Below are 23,677 nucleotides of genomic sequence, written 5' to 3'. Positions count from 1 at the left end.
GAAAATGTTGCAGAGAACTCACTCTTATCACTAACTACAGTACTAACAATCTGCTAAAAAGGATAGTAATGATGTCCAAATCTAATGCATCACATTGTTAACCGGTACTCCAAATGTCACTCAAACTAGTTTCTTTAGATCTCTTATTCAGGTTTTCAATTGCATTTTGATAAAAAGATCAACATATCAGAAAGATCAATACACCTTCAAAATAACAAAAGAAAAAAACATACCTTTCTCCTTGTTTCCCACCACTTTTTGGGTTGACAAAAACTAAAAGCGGATGAGTTCCTGGAACCGGAGTAATCTAAAAATAGAAAATAACACATGTATTAATTAATGTTCTGTGTTGCCTTCAATTTATACTACAGTAGACAGAAAGCAACAAGCTTAATGCAAACTCAGGCTGTGTTCCTGTAATTGTAATCCAGGTGAAATAATTCCACTATTTGCAATAATGCCCTTTTGACTTTAACAAATTGTGTAATTTATTATTCTCTCTCTGTACTGCTGTGCTGCCATTTTAAATATAAGTTCGACTGAAATCAATTCAGCATTGGCACATATAAAGTGTATACCTAGACAAAGAATGTGCACATCTGCTGATACAACAAATGAATGATTTAGATCTGAAAGAGAAGTTATATCCCACAGCACAAAAGCAATAAACACGCCGTCTCAAAGAAAAAGAGGGTTTTAAAAAAATAAAACTAATTTTCCCAATTCTTTAGGGTATATATTTTCAGCCAAGTCTCCAGGTGTGTAAGAACCAAAACTGTGTGAAATGTTGAATCTAAAGATGATCTCACAAAATGATCAATATTTTTGTCACTAACCTTAACTAATTAAAATGACCTAAAACCATGCTTTTTTTAAAAAAAAAATGTAGCAATCAGTACCAGTCAATAGTGATAGAAATGTAGCCGTGTTAGTCTGGGGTAGTTGAAGCAAAATGCAGGACAATGTAGCACTTTAAAGACTAACAAGATGGTTTATTAGATGATGAGCTTTCGTGGGCCAGACCCACTTCCTCAGATCAAATAGTGGAAGAAAGTAGTCACAACCATATATACCAAAGGATACAATTAAAAAAAATGAACCAATATGAAAAGGACAAATCACATTGCAGAACAGAAGGGGGATGCGGGGGGGTGGGAAGGGGGAGGAAGGAAGGTAAGTGTCTGTGAATTGCTGATATTAAAGGTAGGGAGAGTGGGATGTTTGTGAGTTAATGGTATTACAGGTGATAATTGGGGAAACTGTCTTGGTAATGGGTGAGAAAGTTCAAAGACTTGTTAAGTCCTTGTTGGCAAGTGTCGAATTTTAACATGAATGACAGTTCAGAGGATTCCCTTTCAAGTGCAGATGTAAAAGGTCTTTGTAGCAGAATGCAGGTGGCTAAGTCACCTAGCCACCTGCATTCTGCTACAAAGACCTTTTACATCTGCACTTGAAAGGGAATCCTCTGAACTGTCATTCATGTTAAAATTCGACACTTGCCAACAAGGACTTAACAAGTCTTTGAACTTTCTCACCCATTACCAAGACAGTTTCCCCAATTATCACCTGTAATACCATTAACTCACAAACATCCCACTCTCCCTACCTTTAATATCAGCAATTCACAGACACTTACCTTCCTTCCTCCCCCTTCCCACCCCCCCGCATCCGCCTTCTGTTCTGCAATGTGATTTGTCCTTTTCATATTTGTTCATTTTTTTTAATTGTATCCTTTGGTATATATGGTTGTGACTACTTTCTTCCACTATTTGATGTGAGGAAGTGGGTCTGGCCCACGAAAGCTCATCATCTAATAAACCATCTTGTTAGTCTTTAAAGTGCTACATAGTACCAGTCAATGACAGAAATACTGATATTGAAGAAGTTGATGTTTTTCATCTGCTTGCCCTCCCCTCAATTGGGGACGTAATATAATTAAGGCTGAAAGTTTCTCATGGAAATCACAGATTCCATGATTTTCTAGGAGCACCGTGACTTTTGCAGTGGCTGATGTAGTTGGCGAGCTGCACCAGCTGCACATGGGACAGTGTCTGGCCCAGGGTTGGGCAAGACAGCATCCACGGGCTGAATCTGGCCCTCCAAACCAGTTGATCTAGTCTGCGGCTGCCCTGCTGCTCTCCTGCCCACTGGCCAAAGATGGGGATGGGGGAACACACAAAATCTCCTCCTCCCTGCCAGGGGTGCGTGACGCCAGGGGTGCGTGACACCAGAGGGAACTGCCAGATGCTCAAAACAGCTGTCAGTTCTCACTAGGCACTGCGTGCCCTTGGCAGGTGGAGGTAGCAGGGCAAACACTTCACGCACTCCACCACCGCCAGGCCAATCAGGGCATGTGGGAGGGACAGCACGAGAAGTCTCCTGGCCCCACTCCTTCCACCCAAAATTTGAAAAGTGCCTCCCCTTCAAAAATGATTGTCCACCTCTTCTATGGCCACTGGGCACTGCACCCCTCTCCCCCAGCTGCAGCAGAAGTTTGGCTGTCGGAGGGCACTCAAGGCTGGTGAGGGAGGGGGTGAGGAGCTCTGGGTGGTGCTTACCTTAGGGGACTCCCCAGAAGTGGTGACATTTCCCTCCTTCAGCTCTTTGCTCTCTACACTGCCTCCATTTGCAGGCATCACCCCTGCAGTTCCCATTGGCTATAGTTCCCCATCAATAGGACCTGCGGAGTTGGCACATGGAGAAGAGAGGCAATATGGGGAGCTAGGAGCTAATGGAGGGACATGTCACCACTTCCTAGGGGTTATGAGAAGCTGGGTAAGGAGCTTCCCAGTCCTGCCAATCCCACTCCTGAGCACCAGCTGGAACCCCTGGCCACCTCCCTTCCCTACAAGCACTCGTGACACTTTCAGGCTACCCCCCCCTCCACCCCAGAAGCTGTAGTGTCCCTGCCCCCACAAGAAGCTATGGAATCCCTGGGTCTTGCACCCAAGATTTAGTCAGTGGTATATAGTAAAAGTCATGGACAAGTCCTGGGTCTGTGAAAGTTTGTTTACAGTCTGTGACCTGTCCATGACTTTTACTAAAAATATCCATGGCTTAAACAGAGCCTTAAACATGAGATATTGATGTCAGTTTTTAGCTTAAAAGCAAAATTATCACCACCTTAGTAGAAAATATACTGCCTCTGCACTTTCAGATATGATCTTTCATGTCCTCAACTGATGTAAATTATCATGGCTTGATGGACATAAATTTATGAAAATATTCAGCTGAGGATCTTATCTTGTATCCCTTTTCATTAGTTAAGCAACAGTTTTACATTACAGTTCTCAATACCATCTTATTCAAACATTACATTCAAAAACATCTTAAAAGCACACTAATGTTGTAATGTTGTATGCGCAAAAGTTAAAAAAAAGGCAGAATTAAGATTGTCCCTGCTCTCAACTGTTGTGCCTCATCCCAGCAGCAAAGTCCTGTTCAGCTCTTCTAGCTCTGGGCTGAGGCATATTCAGCAAAGATGGAATCTTCAGGAAGTTTATCTGCTAAACTTCAGCAAATCTCCACTGAGTTTGATTTATAAAATAGCCAAATTATCTTGATTGTTTGATGGAGATAGCAAAAAGCAAATACTAACAAAAGCTCAAGTTCTCTACCAAAATCCAAATCCTGCCACCAAAGCATGGAGGTACTAGTTTCTCTCAATGAAATGACTATACCTTTTATTTTAACATTGGCAAAATAAAGTATTTCTCCTTAATCTTTCTCTGAAATGGCAAAGCCTCTTCAGTGAAAATATTTCTAGGACAGATATACACCATAGAAAATTTCAGTTAAAGTTTAGTAATGCAACGAGTAACTGAAAAAAAGATCTTAAAATGTAATATTAGGCAACCTTTGCTATAGAAGGCATTACCAGTGCCACTTATAATTGTAGACAGAGTGGGTCTGATTCTGATCTAATTCACACCAGGATAAATTTAGAGTAATTCCACTGAAGTCAATGGAGTTATCCAAATGTAAAAGCAATACATCAGAATCAGGCCCAATATATCTACACAGAATATGATTTGGGTGTTTGTGTAGCAGTATACATTAGTTATAAAATTGCAGGATATATTGAAGATTGTCATATATTTAATTCTTATCTATAATTTTAATCAATTTTGGCTGATTAGTACAATTCCGATGATGTTTGTTCCTGTGAACTAAGTGTAAACCAATGATACTCACTGTGACAAAGATGGACTACCTATCTTAAATCCTTTAGGACTCAGGTTAATTAATGAGACTCATCCTAAGGTTACACATGATCTATTACTTCCTCTAATTAGAAATAATAATCCTGATCATTATGCTGGTTAGCTAGAAAGAAGTAAGATTAATGTGCTTAACTATGATTAATAGTCTTCTCTAAGTAGTACAGATCTCCAATGCCAGTGAGTTACCTTCACATTCTTCTGTGACTGTATTATTTCTTGATACTTTTCTAAACAAACAAAATAACTCAGATGCAATTATTTCCCTTTCCTAGCTTTTATAATTCGAAGTCCAACTATATCACAAGTAAAAGTTCTTGAACTATACAAATAGCCTAATAATCAATTTCTATTCTGTTCCATCTGCAAAAATAAGGTCTCTTTCAATTAATTTCTTACAGCTTTTCTAAATGACTTTTCTAAATAATGTAGACATTTCCAGATAATTCAAAATGCAACCTGAGATGTAGACTAAATTAGTGAACGTTTTCATGCCTTAATTTAATTTAAAGAAGGCATTCTTGAAGTTACATTTAAATTATCTGAGCCCGATCCTGTAATAAAAATCTTGCCACTATTTTCAATAGGAGAAGACCAGATATATCTTTAAAATGAGGACCATACTAATAATCTCGCAGAAATTTTGTGAGGATCTGTTAATGTTTACATAGTGTTTTGAGACTATAAAACACTAAATAAGTGCCAAATATTAAGTTTTCTGATCCAAATATTTGCATTCCAAATTAAACTGCTTGAACACCTGTTTTGAATTAAATTACCCATGGCAGTTTCCATAGTTGAAAGGGAGATGGCAACATTAAATAAAATAAAAAAATTGTCTTGGATTAATATTGATCCAACTAAGTATAAGCATTTGTTATCTTATTATATAATGAAGTAGTTAAAAATACACATTAACCTTAATTTCCCAGCCACACAAAATTAGCATCAGGGTGTCTTTATGTAGAAAATTAGGATACCGACATGAATGGATAATGTACTATATTTATTCAATTTGTTAACTGAATCAGAGTCCTTATAAAAACTTTGTTAGGAAGAACTATAAAATAAAATAAAAAAACCCTAAAACCCTCACAGATGTGGAGGATCTCATAGACCCATAGGCTACGTCTAGACTGGCATGATTTTCCGCAAGTGCTTTTAACGGAAAAGTTTTCAGTTAAAAGCATTTGCGGAAAAGAGCGTCTAGATTGGCACGGATGCTTTTCCACAAAAACCACTTTTTGCGGAAAAGCGTCCGTGCCAATCTAGACGTGATTTTGCGCAAAAAAGCCCCAATCACCATGTTCACGATCGGGGCTTTTTTGTGCAAAACAAATCTGAGCTGTCTACACTGGCCCTTTTGAGCAAAAGCTTTTGCGCAAAAGGACTTTTGCCCGAACGGGAGCAGCATAGGATTTCCTCAAGAAGCACTGATTTCTTACATGAGATCGTCAGTGTTCTTGCAGAAATTCAAGCAGCCAGTGTAGACAGCTGGCAAGTTTTTCCGCAAAAGCAATTGCTTTTGCGGAAAAACTTGCCAGTCTAGACACAGCCATAGAGTTTACAACCAAAAAGACTATCATGATCATCTAGTCCTATCTTCTGCACATCACAGACCACAGAACCTCACCAATCCATTCTGTAGGAGCCAGAACCTATGGCTCAGTTACTGAAGTCATCAAATCTTGATTTATTAATTTCAAGTTATAGAGAGTGCATCATTTACTCTAGTTCAAGACAGCATGCTGCAGAGCAAGGTGAAAGACTGACTCCTAGGGTCTCTGCTAATCTGATCTGGGGAAAAATTCCTTCCCAACTCCAAATATGTTGATCAGTTAGATTCTTAGGAGGAGGGTGGGACCCAGTCAGAAACTCGGGAAAGAATTCTATGTATTAACTCAGAGCCCTGTCCTGCTAGTTCCTTAACATATTAATGGCTAGTTTATATCCGTTTGCTTTTGAGTCAATGTTGGCCTTTAACTTACATGACTCCTCTCCCTTCCTGGTGTAGTTCTAGAAAGCATGTATATTTCCCCCATATCCTTTGTTTTCTTAGACTAAACAAAACAAACTCCTTAATTTCCCCCACAAGGTGGGGACCAGAACTGCACATACTATTCCAGATGAGGCTACACCAGGGACTTGCCCAATGGTAATAATCTCTCTCTTTCACTACTGGACATACTTCCCCAGACACATTCTAGGACTGCATTAGTCCTTTTTCATGGCCACAACATATTGGCAGTTCATAGTCATCCTGTGATTAACCAGGTCTTTCTCCTCTCTAACACTTCTGCAGCTTGTAGAAAATATTCTTTTTGTTAGTCTTTAAATATGAGCTTGCATTTTGCACTATTAAATTCTCATCCCACTTCTATTACTTCAGTTTTGGATGACATTTAAATCAACATGTGTAATGTTCTCATTCTTCTCTATATTGGCAATACCTCTCAGGTTTGTGACATCTGAAAATTTTACTAGCAAACTCAACTTTTTGTGTTAATGAAAGTGTTAAATAAGCCTGTTTCCAAAAATGTTGTCCACAGTCTGACAGTTCTCCTTTCACAATGATCCATTATTGTGTCCCCTTCAACCAGTTCTTTATTTATCTTTCCAGTGTGTTTCTCTCTACTTTTTTCAATTTAACTAATAATTTTCCATATGTAACCGTATCAAACGCCTTACTAGAAAACCAAGTAGATTAGATCTAATGCATTTCCTTTCTCTAAAAAATAAGGTATCATCTCAAAAACAGAGATTAGGTTGATCTGATATGACCTACCGTTTGTAAAACCATATTATATTTTATCCCAATTACCCTTTATTTCTACGTCCTTAAATACTTTCTCTTTCAAAATTTGTTCTAATACTTTGCATACAATTGAAGTGAAACGAATGTGACTGTAGTTTTTTCCAATACTTAGAAGTACTAGAAATATTCATACTGTATTGTGGGAAATGGTTCCTTTTTTAAGGTTGCTCAATGTGTGGTCTTCTCTTAATCTATAAATATCAGTATAAAAATAAAACCCCACAACAACAAGAATCACACCTGAAGACCTTGTCCATCTACAGTAACAGAATTTGCTCTTTGCATCTTGGTCCTTTCTCCCAATTTGTTGATTTGTTGGGAGCAGCTTTTCTCCTTTTTCACAGTTGCTTGTCTTTCCTAGAAGAAAAGTACAAAAAGTCACTTTATCACGATATACATTATTACTCTACCTGGCATAATGGATCCACTTTCTGAATTTTCCACAACAGGTGAATATTCAGACCATGCTGTAGTGGAAATGAGATCTCAGGAAAGTCACTGAGGGTACATCTACACACCAACATTATTTCCAAATTATTAGCGTTATTTCTAAATAACTTAGTCTGCATCTACACAAAAGGAAGTTATTTCAAAATAATGTTGAAATACTAGCAATCTGAAGGACTTCTTACTCTGACTCTTGTAACCCTCATTGTACGAGGAGTAAGAGATGTTAGAGGAAGAGTGCTCTATTTTGAAATAAGTGCTGTGTAGATGCTCCCAATTTCAAAATAAGCTACTCAATTGATGTAGCTAAATTTGCGTAGCTTATTTTGAGTTAAGACCTGCTGTGTAGACGTACCTTAAGTAACATTTGTCTATTTCACACATCTATTTATGTACCTAGATGTACCACAGAGGCTAGGCAATAGATAGATGACAACTGTCCACTCTCAGTACAGATGCAATGGTGTGAAAGTTAATGCCATTGTATTATCCCCATTTTCAAGGTTTGGGCACTCTAATGTAGAAACTAATCACATAAAATACTAATAATTTAAAATGAAATTATTTAACAGATCACTATTCTCCATGTATACACCTGACTGTCATTTCCACTCTAATTCCTCCAATGAAGTGGGTTTTACCCATAAACACTATGCCCTAATAAATCTGTTAGCCTGTAAGGTTGCCATGATACTTTTTTCCCCACTCAGAAACTGATTAAATAGATTTAAAAATAATGGTTTCAAATTGTTAAGAGATACATTTTGTGGACGGGAGAAACTAGACAGAGCACAGCAGGCTGCTAATCTACATCAGGCTTCAACTTCTGATAATATTGATGCATGAGCATGTGGGCTAGTGCGCACCCCAGCAGACCAGGCTTTTCTACTGGACCAACTAGGCAGCACCCCAGCTGCTCTTCCCCAGGTGTCCCCAAGTCAGCCGCTGCTTAAACTGATCAGCGGCTGATTACAGGAAGCCCGAAGCAGAGTTGCTCTGCCCCGGGCTTCCTGGAAACAGCCGCTGATCAGTTTCAGCAGCGGCTGACTTGGGGACACCTGGGGCAGAGCAGCTGGGGTGCTGCCCGGTTGGTCCCTGCAGCGCCGCCTCTGCGGGGACCTACCTGGCAGCGCCCCAGCTGCTCTGTCCTAGGCGTCCAGATTCAGCTGCTGTTGAAACTGATCAGCGGCTCATTCCAGGCAGCCCAGGGCAGAGCAACTCTGCCTCGGGCTTCCTGTAGTCAGCCGCTGGTCAGTTTCAGCAGCGGCTGAATCTGGAAGCCAGTTCCGACTTACATACAAATTCAACTTAAGAACAAACCTACAGTCCCTATCTTGTACGTAACCCGGGGACTGCCTGTACTGGGCTGTGCTCTATTAAATTTCACGTCACTCGAGACATGCAAAGGGACTTTAAACTAGCCAGGGGATGAGACTGGCACAAAACTACCTCAGCAGGAAACCACATGAAGGACACTTTTGTGCCACTGCTCACACTTGCCTCAAACTGTGCTCAATAAGCAATATATTAAATGCAATAATTTATGTTATGTACTGGGGCAAATCAATCCCTGGTGTACTTTCAACAAAGCCAATGGGATTTCACTGCAATTATTTTGTCCCACTCTTTCTCAAGCAGCTTAAAATAATTAGTAAGAAATTTTGACACAGATTCTTTGACATAGTTGACAGGTTTTCAGCTTAATACAATGCCTGCACAGCACTTGTTATATGTCTTGGTACCATCTTTGTACTCCTCAAATCAGGGGGGTGCCAGGGAGCATACTTGCTGTGGCAAAAATTAGTGCTCCAAGTTGCCTCAGGGTGCTCTAAGTTGTACCTGACTGCTTATGGCCATAAAGAGACCTTTCCAGCACCCATGGATAGCTAGAGTACAATAGCACTTTGACCTTCAATAGGAGGATACAGCAATGTAGCACTGGACAAATATGGCACTTTGTACTTGCTGGATATTTTCTCTATACAGGGAGAATCTTCAAAAGGCCAATTAAGTTGACCTTTTCGATACTTTATGTGACTGTGCCAGTACAATAGAATTATAGTGTGCTGGGGAAGGGCTCCCTGGAGCTCCTCAGCTTCCATTGTTCACTGTTTACCCTCTTTTCTCCCCCAACTGTTAGCACTTGGTGCACTTTGTGAGGCAGCCACACAGGGACAAAGGATTGGTTTCTCCTTTTCCCTTCCCCTTGTGAGAGAGAAGGACAGCGTGTCAGGCAGCCTGGAATATTCAGCTTTAAGGGCTTCGTCTCCCAGGGTATGTCTACACTGCATGCTTATTTTGAAATAAGCTATTCTGGAAGAAATGCTCCAAAATAGCCTATTTTGAAATAGCACATTTACACTACAGGGAAGCCTCAAAAATAATCCAAGGTGGACTTCCCTAACGTGGATTAAAAGCCTCAGGAGGCAGTGGGGAGTAATTACTTTGAATGGCCTGGAGAGGAGCTATTTCAAAATAGCAGCAGTGGAGTGTCCACACTACAGCTATTCTAAAATCGCTATTTCATTATAGGCATTATTCCTCATGGAATGAGGTTTACAGAAATTGGAATAAGCTGCCCATTATTTCAAATGTATTTCAAATGGCCATTATTCCAAAATAATGCTGCTGTGCAGATGCACCCCCAGAGTCTATTACCCTTTCACAGGATTTACCATCTATCACTCTTCCTAGGGCATATTGCTTTAGGAGTGGTGCATCTCATTGCTTTCTCCTCCTCTGCAGGACTATCTGTATCACTCTCTGCGCTTCACACTAACAGCCCTGCTTCCTGTTCACTACCCCTTTCTGTGCTAAGTTCCCCCCTCTTAAATCTCCTCCTCCAGCCTGAACAAGCCTTGCAGGTGCATCTCAGTGAGTTTGGAACATGCTCAGAAGAGCTTGCAAGTCTCCTCCATACTTGTGTGAGCACATGCTTCTTCACTGGGCCAAGAAACTGGCCCATAACTTAGTTGTTATGAATATCAAAGCACATTTAATGCTTAGTCAAGGAACAAGCTAAAAGTGTTAGTCAGGCATTGTACATGCTTAGCTGAATAGCCCCTGAAATACATCTCAACACTTGCCTGCAAAATACATACTCTTTGTTTTGTCCCAAGCATAATAACCACATATAGTTTTTATGATTTTACAAATTGGGACCAGGATGAGAGAACCAGTCTTATTTTCATTTTTTATCTAACACAAGAGTAAAACTCAGGTGCACATTGCACTAATCTACTGAGCCCACTCTAGAATTTTTAAATGGGTAACCCGTTAATCATATGAGTAACGAGAGAAAATTTCAAATATTAAAACGAATTCTACACAGCAAGAAATATTCTACATGCTAAACAACTTTGGAAATAATTATCAAGAGAAAACACCTGAGTTAAGTAGGATTTTGTTTTGTAACACACAGGTGCAAAATATCAAATATGGCTCTTGAGGTTGCAATATTTTCAAATCTCAAACCATTTATGGCTGATATACAAAAATGGCTTAAGGACAGAAGTATGTGGACAGAGAAGAATTCAAACCTTAACCAGTGATAAAATGAGCAACATATTGTATAGTTACTCCAGGAGACTTAATAAAAGGGGAAGTGGTAAAATCCAACATATAAAGGGGGAAATAATTTTTAAAAGAAAAAATACATTATTTTAAAAATAGGTCTATTCCTAATGTGTTGTTAAAAGTCACATTTTATACTGTGCTGTTTCTCAGCGAAGAAGTATTTTTACATTGCACAGAATGGTCTTAACAAAAGGGATGTTTACCACAATGCCCAAACCTGCTGCTATTGATTATTCACAAACTAGAAGCAGCAAGTGATGATTACCTCAAGCACGGTTGTTTTTTTTTAATCCCAGCGTGAAACACAGATAACAGCAAAGCCCCTCAGTCCACACTACAGCTGATATTTTCCTTTCCAGCACATCCTTTATCCAGATTTTATTACTTGTGCTTTAAACTAGACTACAATTTGCCTAACTGTACAAGAAAGTGTCTCCTGCAGTCATATTATAAAATTTCTCTATACGCTGGAAACAGAAAGATCCTATAGTCTTTAACAGAAACATGTGAGTTTTCTCTTATATAGCTATGCCATATAAAAAATGGAAAATGTATATTACTGCTATAGAATTCTAGTATGTGTTATGCAAATTTACAGAACAGACATATCTATTATAGTTATTGTTTTATTGTGATTTATAAAAATATATTTATTGAATATAACCTGTATAGGGCTTTCCCACAAGGCACTGCCTCAGTGCATCTAATATCTGCTTCAGAAACGGTGTTGCAATACACCAAATTGCAATTCTAAACATCATAAATGTACAGAACTAAAATAATGTTTCCTAACATTTCCTAATGTTATAAGGCACCTGCTGTCATTTTTAAAGTGACTGTGGGTGTGATGCTGCTGGAAAAGGGATGTACCGGTAGAAAGAGAGTGAGTGGCACGCTGCAGTGTGCTTCCGATCATGAACTGCCTAATCTTGGTCCATCATGTACACAGGCTAGCCAAACAATCTCTGTACTTCCTGCCATCTATCTTAGGTACATATAGGACACCAGAATGTAAGTCATTAAGAACCAGAAGAGTGTCCTCTCTACCTTCTATTCCACAACCCAGGTGCTTGGCATACGTTTTAATGTCCACTTCACCAAAAAGGATTTGGCCCATAGTGTATATACATTTATATTATTACCTACATCTTAATCATTTACTGTATGTTTGCATTAATACAAATAGAAAACAATTACATTTCATGGACAAATGTCTTTTCTTAAATCCCCAGCACTGGTGTTTTGTATACTTTTATCAAACAACATCTAAATGAAGGTTCCTTTCTAATTTCAATTTAATTTGAAATATTTGAATATTACTATGAATATTACTATGATATCCAAAGTTTTATCAGAAACTTTAAAAATGTCATTTTTAAAGAGATAATAACAATTTGGTAAAATCATTTCCAAATAGTGGTGCGCAACTTCTAAATTAATGCTGACAAAGCTGAGACTTAAAATAAATGAAATTGCAAAATGCACACATTTATTTCCAAGGCAGGAGGCATTTATATTACAGCTATGTTCTAGTCAATGATTTTTTTATTAGGACATATAAAATGAACGATGTAGCTGTTAATTATTTTGTCTGATGGACATGGGTGAACTTGAGCGAATTGCACAATGTACATTTTGATGGCTTAAAAAAAATCAGATTGTTTGTTTTTTCTGTCCATTTTTCTGGTTGATAACATTCAAAATAAACCTTGTTAACACCAAGAGAGTATTCTAATTCTATCCATTTTCCCACTCTTTATCCCCATTTTTCTCTGCCTTTTAATCCCTGTTTTGTCACACTATCCGGAACTTTGATCAATATCACTCTAGGGAATCACTGTTGAGTACCTTGGAGCAATGCCTCCAGAATGCTTCTATCCCCTGCGGATCCAGGGGATGAGAGAGAAAGAACCTGAAAACTGAAATAGTTATTGTTTTATACAAACTGAAATAGTTATTGTTTATGACAAACTGGTCATCCACTACTAAACCACTAGGCTAGCCCCAAAATGCACTTTATTGCAAGAAGAATGTTGCAATATCATGATCCTTTTACAGTTTATATATATATATATATATATATATATACACACACACACACACACACGGACACGGACACGGACACGGACACGGACACCTCTATTTACGCACCTCAGGGAGTGAAATTCCTAAAGTGGGTAGAGTCTGTTGGAAAAAAGAAGCTTCAGCCAAAACATTAGAATAATTGTTTTGGGGGGGAGGGTAGTCCATTAAAAGGACTGCTAAATTACAATAGTCATGCTGAATAAACAATGAACAAGTGAGCTGATTTATTCCTATCTTTAACAATCTTCCACAAAAATATATTTTTGCAGGTTTATGATGACCCTCACCTCACGATTCATATTTCTGCAAATGAGGCTGAGACACTTGATTACAGATTAAGAGAAAGAATGTGGAAAGAATCTCTGTATAGCCTGAAATAATTTAGACACACCTTTTGTCTCAAGTATTTTATTTCTTTGTCCGTTTACTTTTTGGAATCTTAGTCCAAAGCTAGGAGATTCTGATGAAAAGCATTTTTGTACCAACTGGTTAACAGTGCACATGTGCAGAAGAAATTCTCAGTTGATATACAAAGGTATACACTACTAGACTTTAAAAAAATTAAATTCTGACATCACAAATATCCTATGCTGCCACATAGTGTTGTTCACAGATACACTGGCCATGGAACACAGTGCCACTCCACATTAGTGGCCCGTGGAGCTGAAATGCAATTGCCCAACCCCTCTGGTGCTGAATGTAAAGGCTTAATGGGACCTCAGGAGTGCATACAGCTTGTTCAGTCCATTGAAATAGGGGTGAATTTACCCTACTAGAAAAGAACAAAGGGCAGCTCTCTCTACTCCCACTAGGGTATGCATTCAGCTGCACTGAAGGTACCTGATAGAGCTAACAGATGCATAGACATCTGATTTTCATGAAACTCCAGGAGTAGGTATAATGAACTAATTCAGCAAAAGCTCTCTCTGGGCTTTAAGCATCTTAGAACCCAGAAAAAAAACCTGAGTTTCCCTTTTATTGTAACAGTTGTTTTATTACACGCTTGTCAATAGTATTACACAAACATGAATGAGAGTAAGAGCCAGGCCAGCAACTTGGGATCAACCAGGTACATAGACATCTTGGCCCAATCTCTCTCTCTTAGTTATATGCCTGCTCTGAATGTCAGAAAAGGGACAGCATCAGAGCTTCTATGAAGAATCCATATCTGCCAAGATTTCCCTTAGCTGTCTGGTTATGTTATAATCATAGACTCCCAGGACTGGAAGAGATGTCAAGAGGTCATCAATTCCAGTCCCCTGAATTCATAGCTGGACCAAACACCACCTAAACGAGGGGTGGCCAAACAGTTAGAGATGAAGAGCCGAAATAGCTATGGATAGAGTGCAAAGAGCCATGTATTATATATTTATTTTGAGAGAGAGAGAGAGAGAGAGAGAGAGAGAGAGAGACACAACACACAAAATGTAATGATAAATATAACATTACAGGACATTTAGGACAAAAAACAATAAAAAAGTCTCTAGTCACTTAAAAAGTTCACGGACAGTCCATAAATCTTCCGAGAACATGACAAGGAACAAACTTCAAATTAAAAAAAAAAAAAACCTTTAAAAATACAGTAATATTCTCACACTTAAAAAAAAAGCATCCTCACCATGTCTTTTAAATTTAAGACTACTGCCCTATTATGTCCTGGGAGTATTTTTTAAATTAAACTGAACTGAGAAGTAAATTAGCACAATTTGAAGTGCCTGTTTCACTCCAGCTTGTTGATCTCTGGAGTGGTTTTCGCATTTTTTTTTACTTATGAAAATTATGGCGTTTTTATAGTTCTAAAAATTCAGGTCTGTCCCAGACTGCAAATATGAGAGGTTCAAAAACAATAAGGGAGTGACCCATATCTCAGAATAGTTGCTTCAGCCTGTCAAACAATAGCCTTTAAATTTTCTTTTAAGAAATGCAGTGTAAACCAGGTACATGCTGATTCTTTTTTTGCCCTGGAATTTAAATATATCTGTGTTGGCTGCCTCATTCTGCATCCATGAAGACTTTGAGTTTAAGGAACTTCAGCTCCCCTGCTCTAACCCAATGCCCCTCCTCTCCTCCAGAGCCAGGCACCCCCAGTCCCTCTGCTCTAACCCAATGTGCCCACTCCTTCCCCCAAAGCCAATCACTCCCAGCTTCCCCCCGCTCTAACCCAATGCCTAGGTCTCACAGGAGCCACTACCACAGCCACACACATCTCCAGGCACTGGAGCATATGCGCAGAGCAGCCAGTAATGAGCGGTCTGCGCTCATGGCTCCGAACTAGCAAGAGTCGCATTCCTTGGCACAAAGAGCCACATGCGACTTGGGAGCCACGGGTTGGCCATCCCTGACCTAGACCATCCCTGACAGGTGTTTGTCTTAGATAATGAGACTGCTTTGAAACAGGAGATTAGCACAACCAGCTGGGCTGTATTGGTGAATTTGACCCAAATATAGCACAGCCTAGCGTGTTCTAAACAACTTACCTATTACTTTTTCCCTTGTTCTCTGTTGTGTGAGCCATTTTGATAACAAGACTATCTTTGTGCAAAGTGTAGAGTTTGATATTTTTGTTAAGCACTTAGGGTATGTCTACACTACCCTCCTAGTTCGAACTAGGAGGGTAATGTATGCATACCGCACTTGCTAATGAAGCCCGGGATTTGAATTTCCCGGGCTTCATTAGCATAAGCGGGGAGCCGCCATTTTTAAATCCCCGCTGCTTCGAACCCCGTGTAGCGCGGCTACACGGGGCTCGAACTAGGTAGTTCGGACTAGGGTGCCTATTCCGAACTACCGGTACTCCTCGTTTCACGAGGAGTAACGGTAGTTCGGAATAGGACCCTAGTCCGAACTACCTAGTTCGAGCCCCGTGTAGCCGCGCTACACGGGGTTCGAAGCAGCGGGGATTTAAAAATGGCGGCTCCCCGCTTATGCTAATGAAGCCCGGGAAATTCAAATCCCGGGCTTCATTAGCAAGTGCGGTATGCATACATTACCCCGCTAGTTCGAACTAGCGGGGTAGTGTAGACATACCCATAGATATCAAATTAAAAACAAAAGAGTTTTATGAAGATCACAGGTTTTGGGGCTTTTTTCATCTTTGTAAACCTTTCTGGACCATTGATGCACTGATAGAGCCTTTGATCTGACATCTTACAGTCACTTGAAGAATGCATCCACAATAAAGTCTAAGACAGCACAGCTTATTAGTTACATTCAAAACCTAAAATAAACCTATGCAATAATAGCTAATAATCCGTGAACCCCTAAGAAAGAAGGCACAAATAGAAAAAGTAGATTTAAGATAATAATGTATCTAAGTCTAATGGAAGATGATCTGAGAAACAAACTTAGGAATGGATAACAGTGATGGCAGAGGCAGGCAGCAAGGTATAATTCAAAATGATTGAATGTCTGCCATTTCAGTTTATCAGGATCTTATTCATTTTAACATTGAACTGTGTTTGCAGTACAGATAATTAGTTGGAAAGATACATTCTTTCCTCCAAGGCAATTATTAATTTCAATCTGACTTAAAAGAAATGGAAAAGCTCCTACTGTAGATAAGAACACCATTGTATTTCGACTGTTTTAGATTTGCAGAGAACTGAATCTGAAATTTGATACAATGTGTTTGAGAAGAAAAAAAATCCTTGCTATATTTTAATCTCAGTTTCATTATACGGCATGCAACACTATCATGTAAAGCTTTCAATGCAAGGACACACATACAAAGTTCCTTAAATAGGGTGAAATTTACCCCTTTGTAAAAGCCTTGAATAAGTCCCATGATTCACGAAACATCTTTTTTGAGGATTTAATTTTACTTAAAAGGTGTACACGTGCTGAGCTGTCTCTGCACAAGAATGAATTTCACCCATACACTGTATATGAGAAGAACAGATAAACAGTCTTAATGTTAAAACATGAGAATAGAATCCAGAAGAACTAATTCCCAATTCAGTCAGGTATTTCCTGACATGCCATTGCCAAGTCATTTAGGCCTATGGAGGTCAGCTTAAGGTATGCCATCCAGCTATGCAAAATGAGTAGCTGGATTCGGCTTACCTTAAGCCGAGCCACAGCAGCATCCACATTGTGGGAGGCCGATGGAAGCACATGCTCCCAACAACTTCCCTGACTCCTTGCAGAATGAGGAGTACCGGGTGCTGGTGGGAGCTGCTATAAATGTAGATTTATGGATCTACATTAGATCCACTAAATTGAATGCTAGAAGATTGACCTCTGGAGGATCGATCTTCTCTGTAATGTAGACATGCCCTTACTTTCCTATGGATCAGTTTCTCCATCTGTAAAATGGAGATAATATTTATCTCTCTCACAGGAGGGCAGTGTGAAACAAAGTATTGTTATCACATAAGTAATCATAATAAAAATAACAACAGCTTGCACAAGTTCAATCTACTTTCTCTAAATACTCAAAAGGAAACATGCTCTTGTACAGCATCAGCATTTTGAGGAGCATTCTCCTGCCATCGCAATACAAAATACATTTCGTATAGAGTACATAATAAATGCATGTCTCTGTTCCTGTATCTTTATTCAAAACACAGAAGAGACTGTCCAAACAATTCATCCAAGCAAAAACAGATTTGTAGTTGAAAACTACTTGCTCTCTCCCTCCTCCCCACAGTGTTTCTATATACTAAACCTTCACTATTTGAAATATACAGTCCTGGCCACTTGTCATTTATGACTCTGCTCAATGGCAATGGAACACAGTATCTGCTTTGGTTTTTCATCAATTGAAAATACACATTTTGGTACTTCAAAAAATAACAGAAAGGCATCTGAATTACATATATGATGTAAGTTATGGTTTTATATTGTATGTACTCGATGAAAGAAAACCTGAATTGATTTATGCAAGAGAATGTAAGATAACACGAGGTTCTAAAGTTTCTAGAGCAATAATTTTTAGGAGTAACCAGATCATTCAGAAACAGTCCAACAATGAATTAGGTAGATATTCCTAACTACAAGCAATAACATCTCCACACCACCACTTTATGCTCCTTATCATCAATTTTATAAAAAGTTATTTCTTTCCTTTCTGATACATCTTCATGTCACTCTACTTTCCCTTTTTTAAATTGATTAGTTACTATGGAAGCAATGATGTGTGGAGTTTCGTAAAGTTAATGTGCCTAATGGTTTACAATGTGTATTATGATTCATAAATACAAAGTTTGGATTATGATTTTTTAGATCACTTATGTGCATGAAGTAATTCTATACAGTAACTCCAGTAAGGTAAATGAAGTTTCACCATAATCATATTGTGTGATTTGGTTGTTACAAAAGGGTCACATATGATTTAGAGTGCATAAAGAGAAAATTTAATTATTATATTACTTTTTTACACTGATAGAAAAATGGTGTGGTGGCACATTGGTAAAATGAAACAGAGAGAGACGGCACCAAAATGGAGAAGCCAAGATGTCAGACAGCCTTATTCTTTTTCTGTTTCACATAAAAAGCCATATTGTAAAGGGAGGAAAGCTTTTCTTCTTGTAGACTCACTCATCCCACTCCAATACTCCATTTCTAACCTAGTTATCATCCAGTTTTATACTCATGTTAGGCTTGGATTCAATTGAGTTAAAGATTTTTTAACTCGCTGCCAGTCAACTTTATCATGAACTTTCATTATGTGCATGTAATTAATTGAGTCCAATGAACAATATCAGCATTGAGTTATAGACTTTTCCCCCCACCATATAATTAGAATATAATTACCCACAGGATATCAGAATGATGCAAAACCTTTCCTCTAAATGTGCCCTCATTAGGAAACAAGTCTCAATGTACATTTATTCAATCAGTGTGAATTAATTAAAACGTTACTGAAATAAAAGAAGGTAGCAATAAAGTGTATCTGACATCTATTAAAAGACTATCACTTGAGATCTGCATGCACAGTTTAACACTAAACTCATTTAAGTCAAACAAGAAACTTCACCAAACAATATACAATATGTATAGTAAACTAGAACTATGAATACTTTAAAGTACACAAAATATGGCTTATTAAAACATTACAGATGAACAATGCATAAGGTGCTGGATCTTTGCATGATATGAATTATGAAAAGTCTTCTGTGTATCTATATGGCTGTTTTAAAGAATATACAGTGCCAAGTCTCAAAATGTGTGTATTTCCCATATTTTCCCATACAGGCAGTCCCCGAGTTACGTGGATCCGACTTATGTCGGATCCGCAGTTACGAACGGGGCCCTCCCTCTCCCTGGTCTCCAGCAGACCAGGGAGAGGAAGCAAAGCGGCGGAACACGCGGGCAGCAGACATCCCAGACGCGTCTGGGCTGTCAGCTGCCCGCATGTTCCGCCGCTTTGCTCTGCTCTGCTCCCCGTCCCCCTGGTCTGCAGACCAGGGGGACGGGGAGCAAAGCAGAGAAAAGCCACGGAGCCCGAGGGCAGCAGGATAGCCACGGCGCGTCTGGGCTGTCCCGCTGCCCCCGTGCTCCGCAGCTTTGCTCCGGACGCCTGTGGTACAGCAGTTGGGGCACTGCCGGTTGGTACCATAGTGCCTCTCTGGGCGCCACTGGACCAACCCAGCAGCACCCCAGCTGCTCTGCCCCAGGTGTCCCCAAGTCAACCGCTGCTGAAACTGACCAGTGGCTGACTACAGGAAGCCCCTGCCCCGGGCTTCCTGGAATCAGCTGCTGATCAGTTTCAGCAGCAGCTGACTTGGGGATGCCTGGGGTTCTTAAGTTGAATCTGTATGTAAGTCAGAACTAGCCTCCAGATTCAGCCGCTGTTGAAACTGATCAGTTTCAGCAGTGGCTGAATCTGGACGCCAGTTCCGACTTACATACAGATTCAACTTAAGAACAAACCTACAGTCCCTATCTTGTACGTAACCTGGGGACTGCCTGTATTCTGAATATTTAGGCAGAATCAGGTAGGCTTTGTTTTTAATGTTTTGAAAGACACTGTGTGTCTGCAGGTGCTCCCAAACCCAGCTTCTTTAACAGGCTGTTAGAGTCACATGTTCGAGGTGACCTCCTTGCATCCTCTTTGGGAGTAAGTGGGGGGGGGCTTTTTTTGGTTACATATATAACAATATATAGTTACTCAAAACTGAAGGATTCATGAGAACCTATAAAGTAAATGTTGAATCAGAACTTACCGTTACAAAAAATAATTTGGATATGTGTCATAGAATGTGTCACTGAAAGCCTGTTCATTAGAAAGACAGGTCATGATCCTGAATGACACACTCAATGAATGACCCTATCAGCTTGAGTTTCTTCATATGGTTGATGGATTTGATGATAGTACCACTGAAATCACTGGGGGAAAGATGAATACAGAGATCTGCCCATACATTGCAACTTCTAGGATTGAAGTCACAGATTGTAAATTCCTATTACAAATAATACATAGGATTGAAGTATTACAAAGGACATAATTCATATTAAGGAACATGCAGACATTCTGTGGAAAATTTGTAAAATGGTCAAGTGAATTCTGTGATCTGATTTCTGGAATTAATACATAAAAAAGTATCTTGTGTTATTTTGACTGCAAAAGAGGGCATTTAAAACAGCATAAATCAGTTATTCTATCATAATGCAATTCACAAATAGCAAATGGATTTATATCAAAACTTTCTATCATAATTTCTGTGCTGAGAAAAATCATACAAAATTTAAGATCAAAAGATGGTAGATGAAAAAAGTCACAAGTTACCTAAAATAGGGAGTTAATAAATGTAATGTCATTCTTGTATACATTGTTGGTCACAGAGCACAAGGATTCCATCTCTTCCAGAAAGCTGGTGATGTTTAATCCATATAACACGTTTGGATAGTTTGCCCCCTTTTAGTTCTATCATCTCTCTCCGCTCTGCTTCCCTGAGCATATATCCAAACTTCATTGCTCATTGCATTGGTCCTTTTTGTCTACCAAAGAGCATCAATTGCCTCAGTGAAATTCTATGATATTTAATGTTACATAAATAATTATCACAGAATCATCATAGAGATGTGGGACTGGAAGGTACCTTGAGAAGTCCTATGCTATGGAAGGACCAAGTAAACCTTGACTATCCCTGACAGGTGATGGGGAGTCCACAGGCTCTCTAAGAAGTTTATTTCTGACCTTAAAAGACACTTACTTGCATTGTTACTGGTGTTCTTCGAGATGTGCTGCTCATGTCCAATGCACTTGAGATGTATGTGCTTGTCACATACACTTGTGCCAGAAGTTTTTTTCTGTAGTATCCATAGGGGAGGAGCTCTGGAGACTCCTGGAGTGGTGCCCTTATGGAGAAGTAGAAGGGATGCCACATGCTCCCCCCACACTCCACTCCTTTTTGTCAACAATGCCAACAATGGGGAAGGGCAGTGGGTAATGCATCTTTTAATGATACGGAATCAAGAAAAGTCCCCTGTGAATCAATATGGTTGTTTTAAAGAATATACAATGCTAATTCCCAAAATGTGTGTGTTTGGACATGAGCAACACACCTCTAAGAACACCAGTTACAGTAGAGACAATTGTCTTTTCTTCTTCAAGTGCTTGCTCACATCCATTCCACAGTAGATGACTCCAAGCAGTATCCAAGGAGGCAGGTAGGCATTCATGGCCTTATCAACTGCAACATAGCTCTGCTGAACTGAGTCTCTGGCCTGGTGGGTGATGGCATAGTGAGACGTGAACATGAACTGAGGACCACATCACAGCTCTACAGATGTCGTGGATTGGTGCGTGTGCCAGGAAGGCCCCTGATGATGCCTATGATCTGGTCTGGTCTGGAAGGGGCCTGGACAATCTGTGGTGGCAGGACCTTTGTCAGCATGTAACAGGCCCATATGCAAGATGTGATCCAGTTGGAAATCCTCTGTGATGAGACCAGAAGGCCCTTTGTTCTTTCAGCTGTAGCATCGAAGAGCTGCATCAACATGTGCAAGGGCTTAGTGCTTTCCAGGTAAAAGTCCAAAGCCCTCTGGATATCTAGAGTGGGTAGACATCTTTCCTCTGCCTTGTGAGGCTTGGAGCAGAACACAGGCAGCAATATGCCTTGGTTCACATGAAAGAAAGAAATCACCTTGGCCAGGAAGGCCAACTGTAACTGTAGCTGGACCTTGTTTATGGAAAGCCGTGTAAGATGGTTCTGAGGTAAAACCTTTGATCTCTGAGACTCGTCTCACCAAATATCATAACCACCAGGAATGCAACCTTCCAAGTATCAGGAACCCAGCAGCATGAAGGGGTGGGCCAGTGAGCCTGGTGAGGACCAGTTGGACCTGGGACAGGGTCTCATACCTGTTGGCAGAGCTGCTTGAGACTCTTCAGGTTTCTGACAGTCATGTCATGAGAGAACACTATCTGAGTCTCAATCAGCTAATAGAATGTGGAGGTGGCCTCAAGGTGCATTCTGATGGAAGAATGTCCTGGACCCTGGTTTCTAAGCGGCAACAGTTTGTCTAGGACAGACTACTCTGGAGTTCAAGGGGGACATACTAGGCTCTGAGGCTCAGCAGAAAAACCTTGTCCACTTGACCAGGAAAGACAGTCTTGTAGGTATCTTCCTGTTTCCCAGGAACACTGCTTCATCCATGCCAACAGGATGATGCAGAGACTTGCGGTTGGGGTGTAGGACTCACACCATTTTGCCCGACAGGTACAGCAGGAAGATCCCACAAGCCAGCCAAATGGCGCCTTGATGTTTAAATGCAAAATCACCTCCTCGGTCATCTACAGTTCCTAGATCTGGAGGTCTCTGAGGTGTGCACCCTTGTTGAGATCTGAGGCATCTGACACCAGATTGAGGGAGGGAGCACAATTGTCAAACAGAACCCCTTCTAGGGCATTCTCTGGATCAATCCATCACTGCAGAGTGGTGAACACCATGAGGGGATGGTTATGATCTGTTCCAGGTGATCCCTGGACTGGGAATACATCAATACCAGCTGGAAAGGTCACATATGCACCTGTCGGACACTGTGCCTCCGAGGGTCTCTGGTCCCTTGCCACAGAAGTCTGTCTCAAGTCTCTCTGTTGGTACCCAGAGTCTGGTGACCAGAGAAGGGTCCTCTGCATCTGCCTCCTGAAGTCCAAGGTATGTCAGCTTCCAGCAAGTGACCAATGTTAGGAATTGCCCCATGACAGGAAATGGTGCCACTGAGGTGAGGGAGGATGGAAGGATCCCACGGCAGGCTTACTCTGAATTAAAGACACTGCCAGAAATGGTGTGGGTGGCACTGGGAGTGACAGGATCTCCTGCACAGCCTGAAGAGCTCCAGGTACCACTGGCACCCGAAGCTGATGAAAGCTCTCCTCTGTGTCCAGGCTTCCAGGCAAGGAACAGGATGGGCTCATTGACAGAACTGGCAGAGCATTGCACACCAATGTCATGGTGCTGCTCCAGTGCCAGAGTGAGCACCAACTCCACCAGGAGTGCACTCAGTCTAATTTCTCACTAGTTCTTAGTCCTCGATATAAACTATTTACAAATGTGACATTTGTCACTTATATGTCCTTCACCCAAGA

At 40.1% G+C, this 23,677-nt stretch overlaps 1 protein-coding gene across 1 annotated transcript in view; it reads right to left on the bottom strand.

Moving 5' to 3' along the window:
- The window catches only part of DGKB (diacylglycerol kinase beta), a 492,141-nt gene that overhangs the window by 292,915 nt on the left and 175,549 nt on the right, over positions 1-23,677 (bottom strand). The window contains exons 14-15 of the mRNA XM_075922292.2: positions 7,276-7,392; positions 234-307 (exon numbers count right to left, since the gene is read on the bottom strand). Of these exons, the coding sequence (XP_075778407.1) occupies positions 234-307; positions 7,276-7,392 (191 nt within the window). The remainder of the gene's footprint in view (positions 1-233; positions 308-7,275; positions 7,393-23,677) is intronic.

This window comes from Pelodiscus sinensis, chromosome 2 (assembly GCF_052426305.1).
Source record: "Pelodiscus sinensis isolate ZL-2025 chromosome 2, ASM5242630v1, whole genome shotgun sequence".
Taxonomy (NCBI): Eukaryota; Metazoa; Chordata; order Testudines; family Trionychidae; genus Pelodiscus; species Pelodiscus sinensis.
This window is presented reverse-complemented; position numbering and strand designations above follow the sequence as displayed.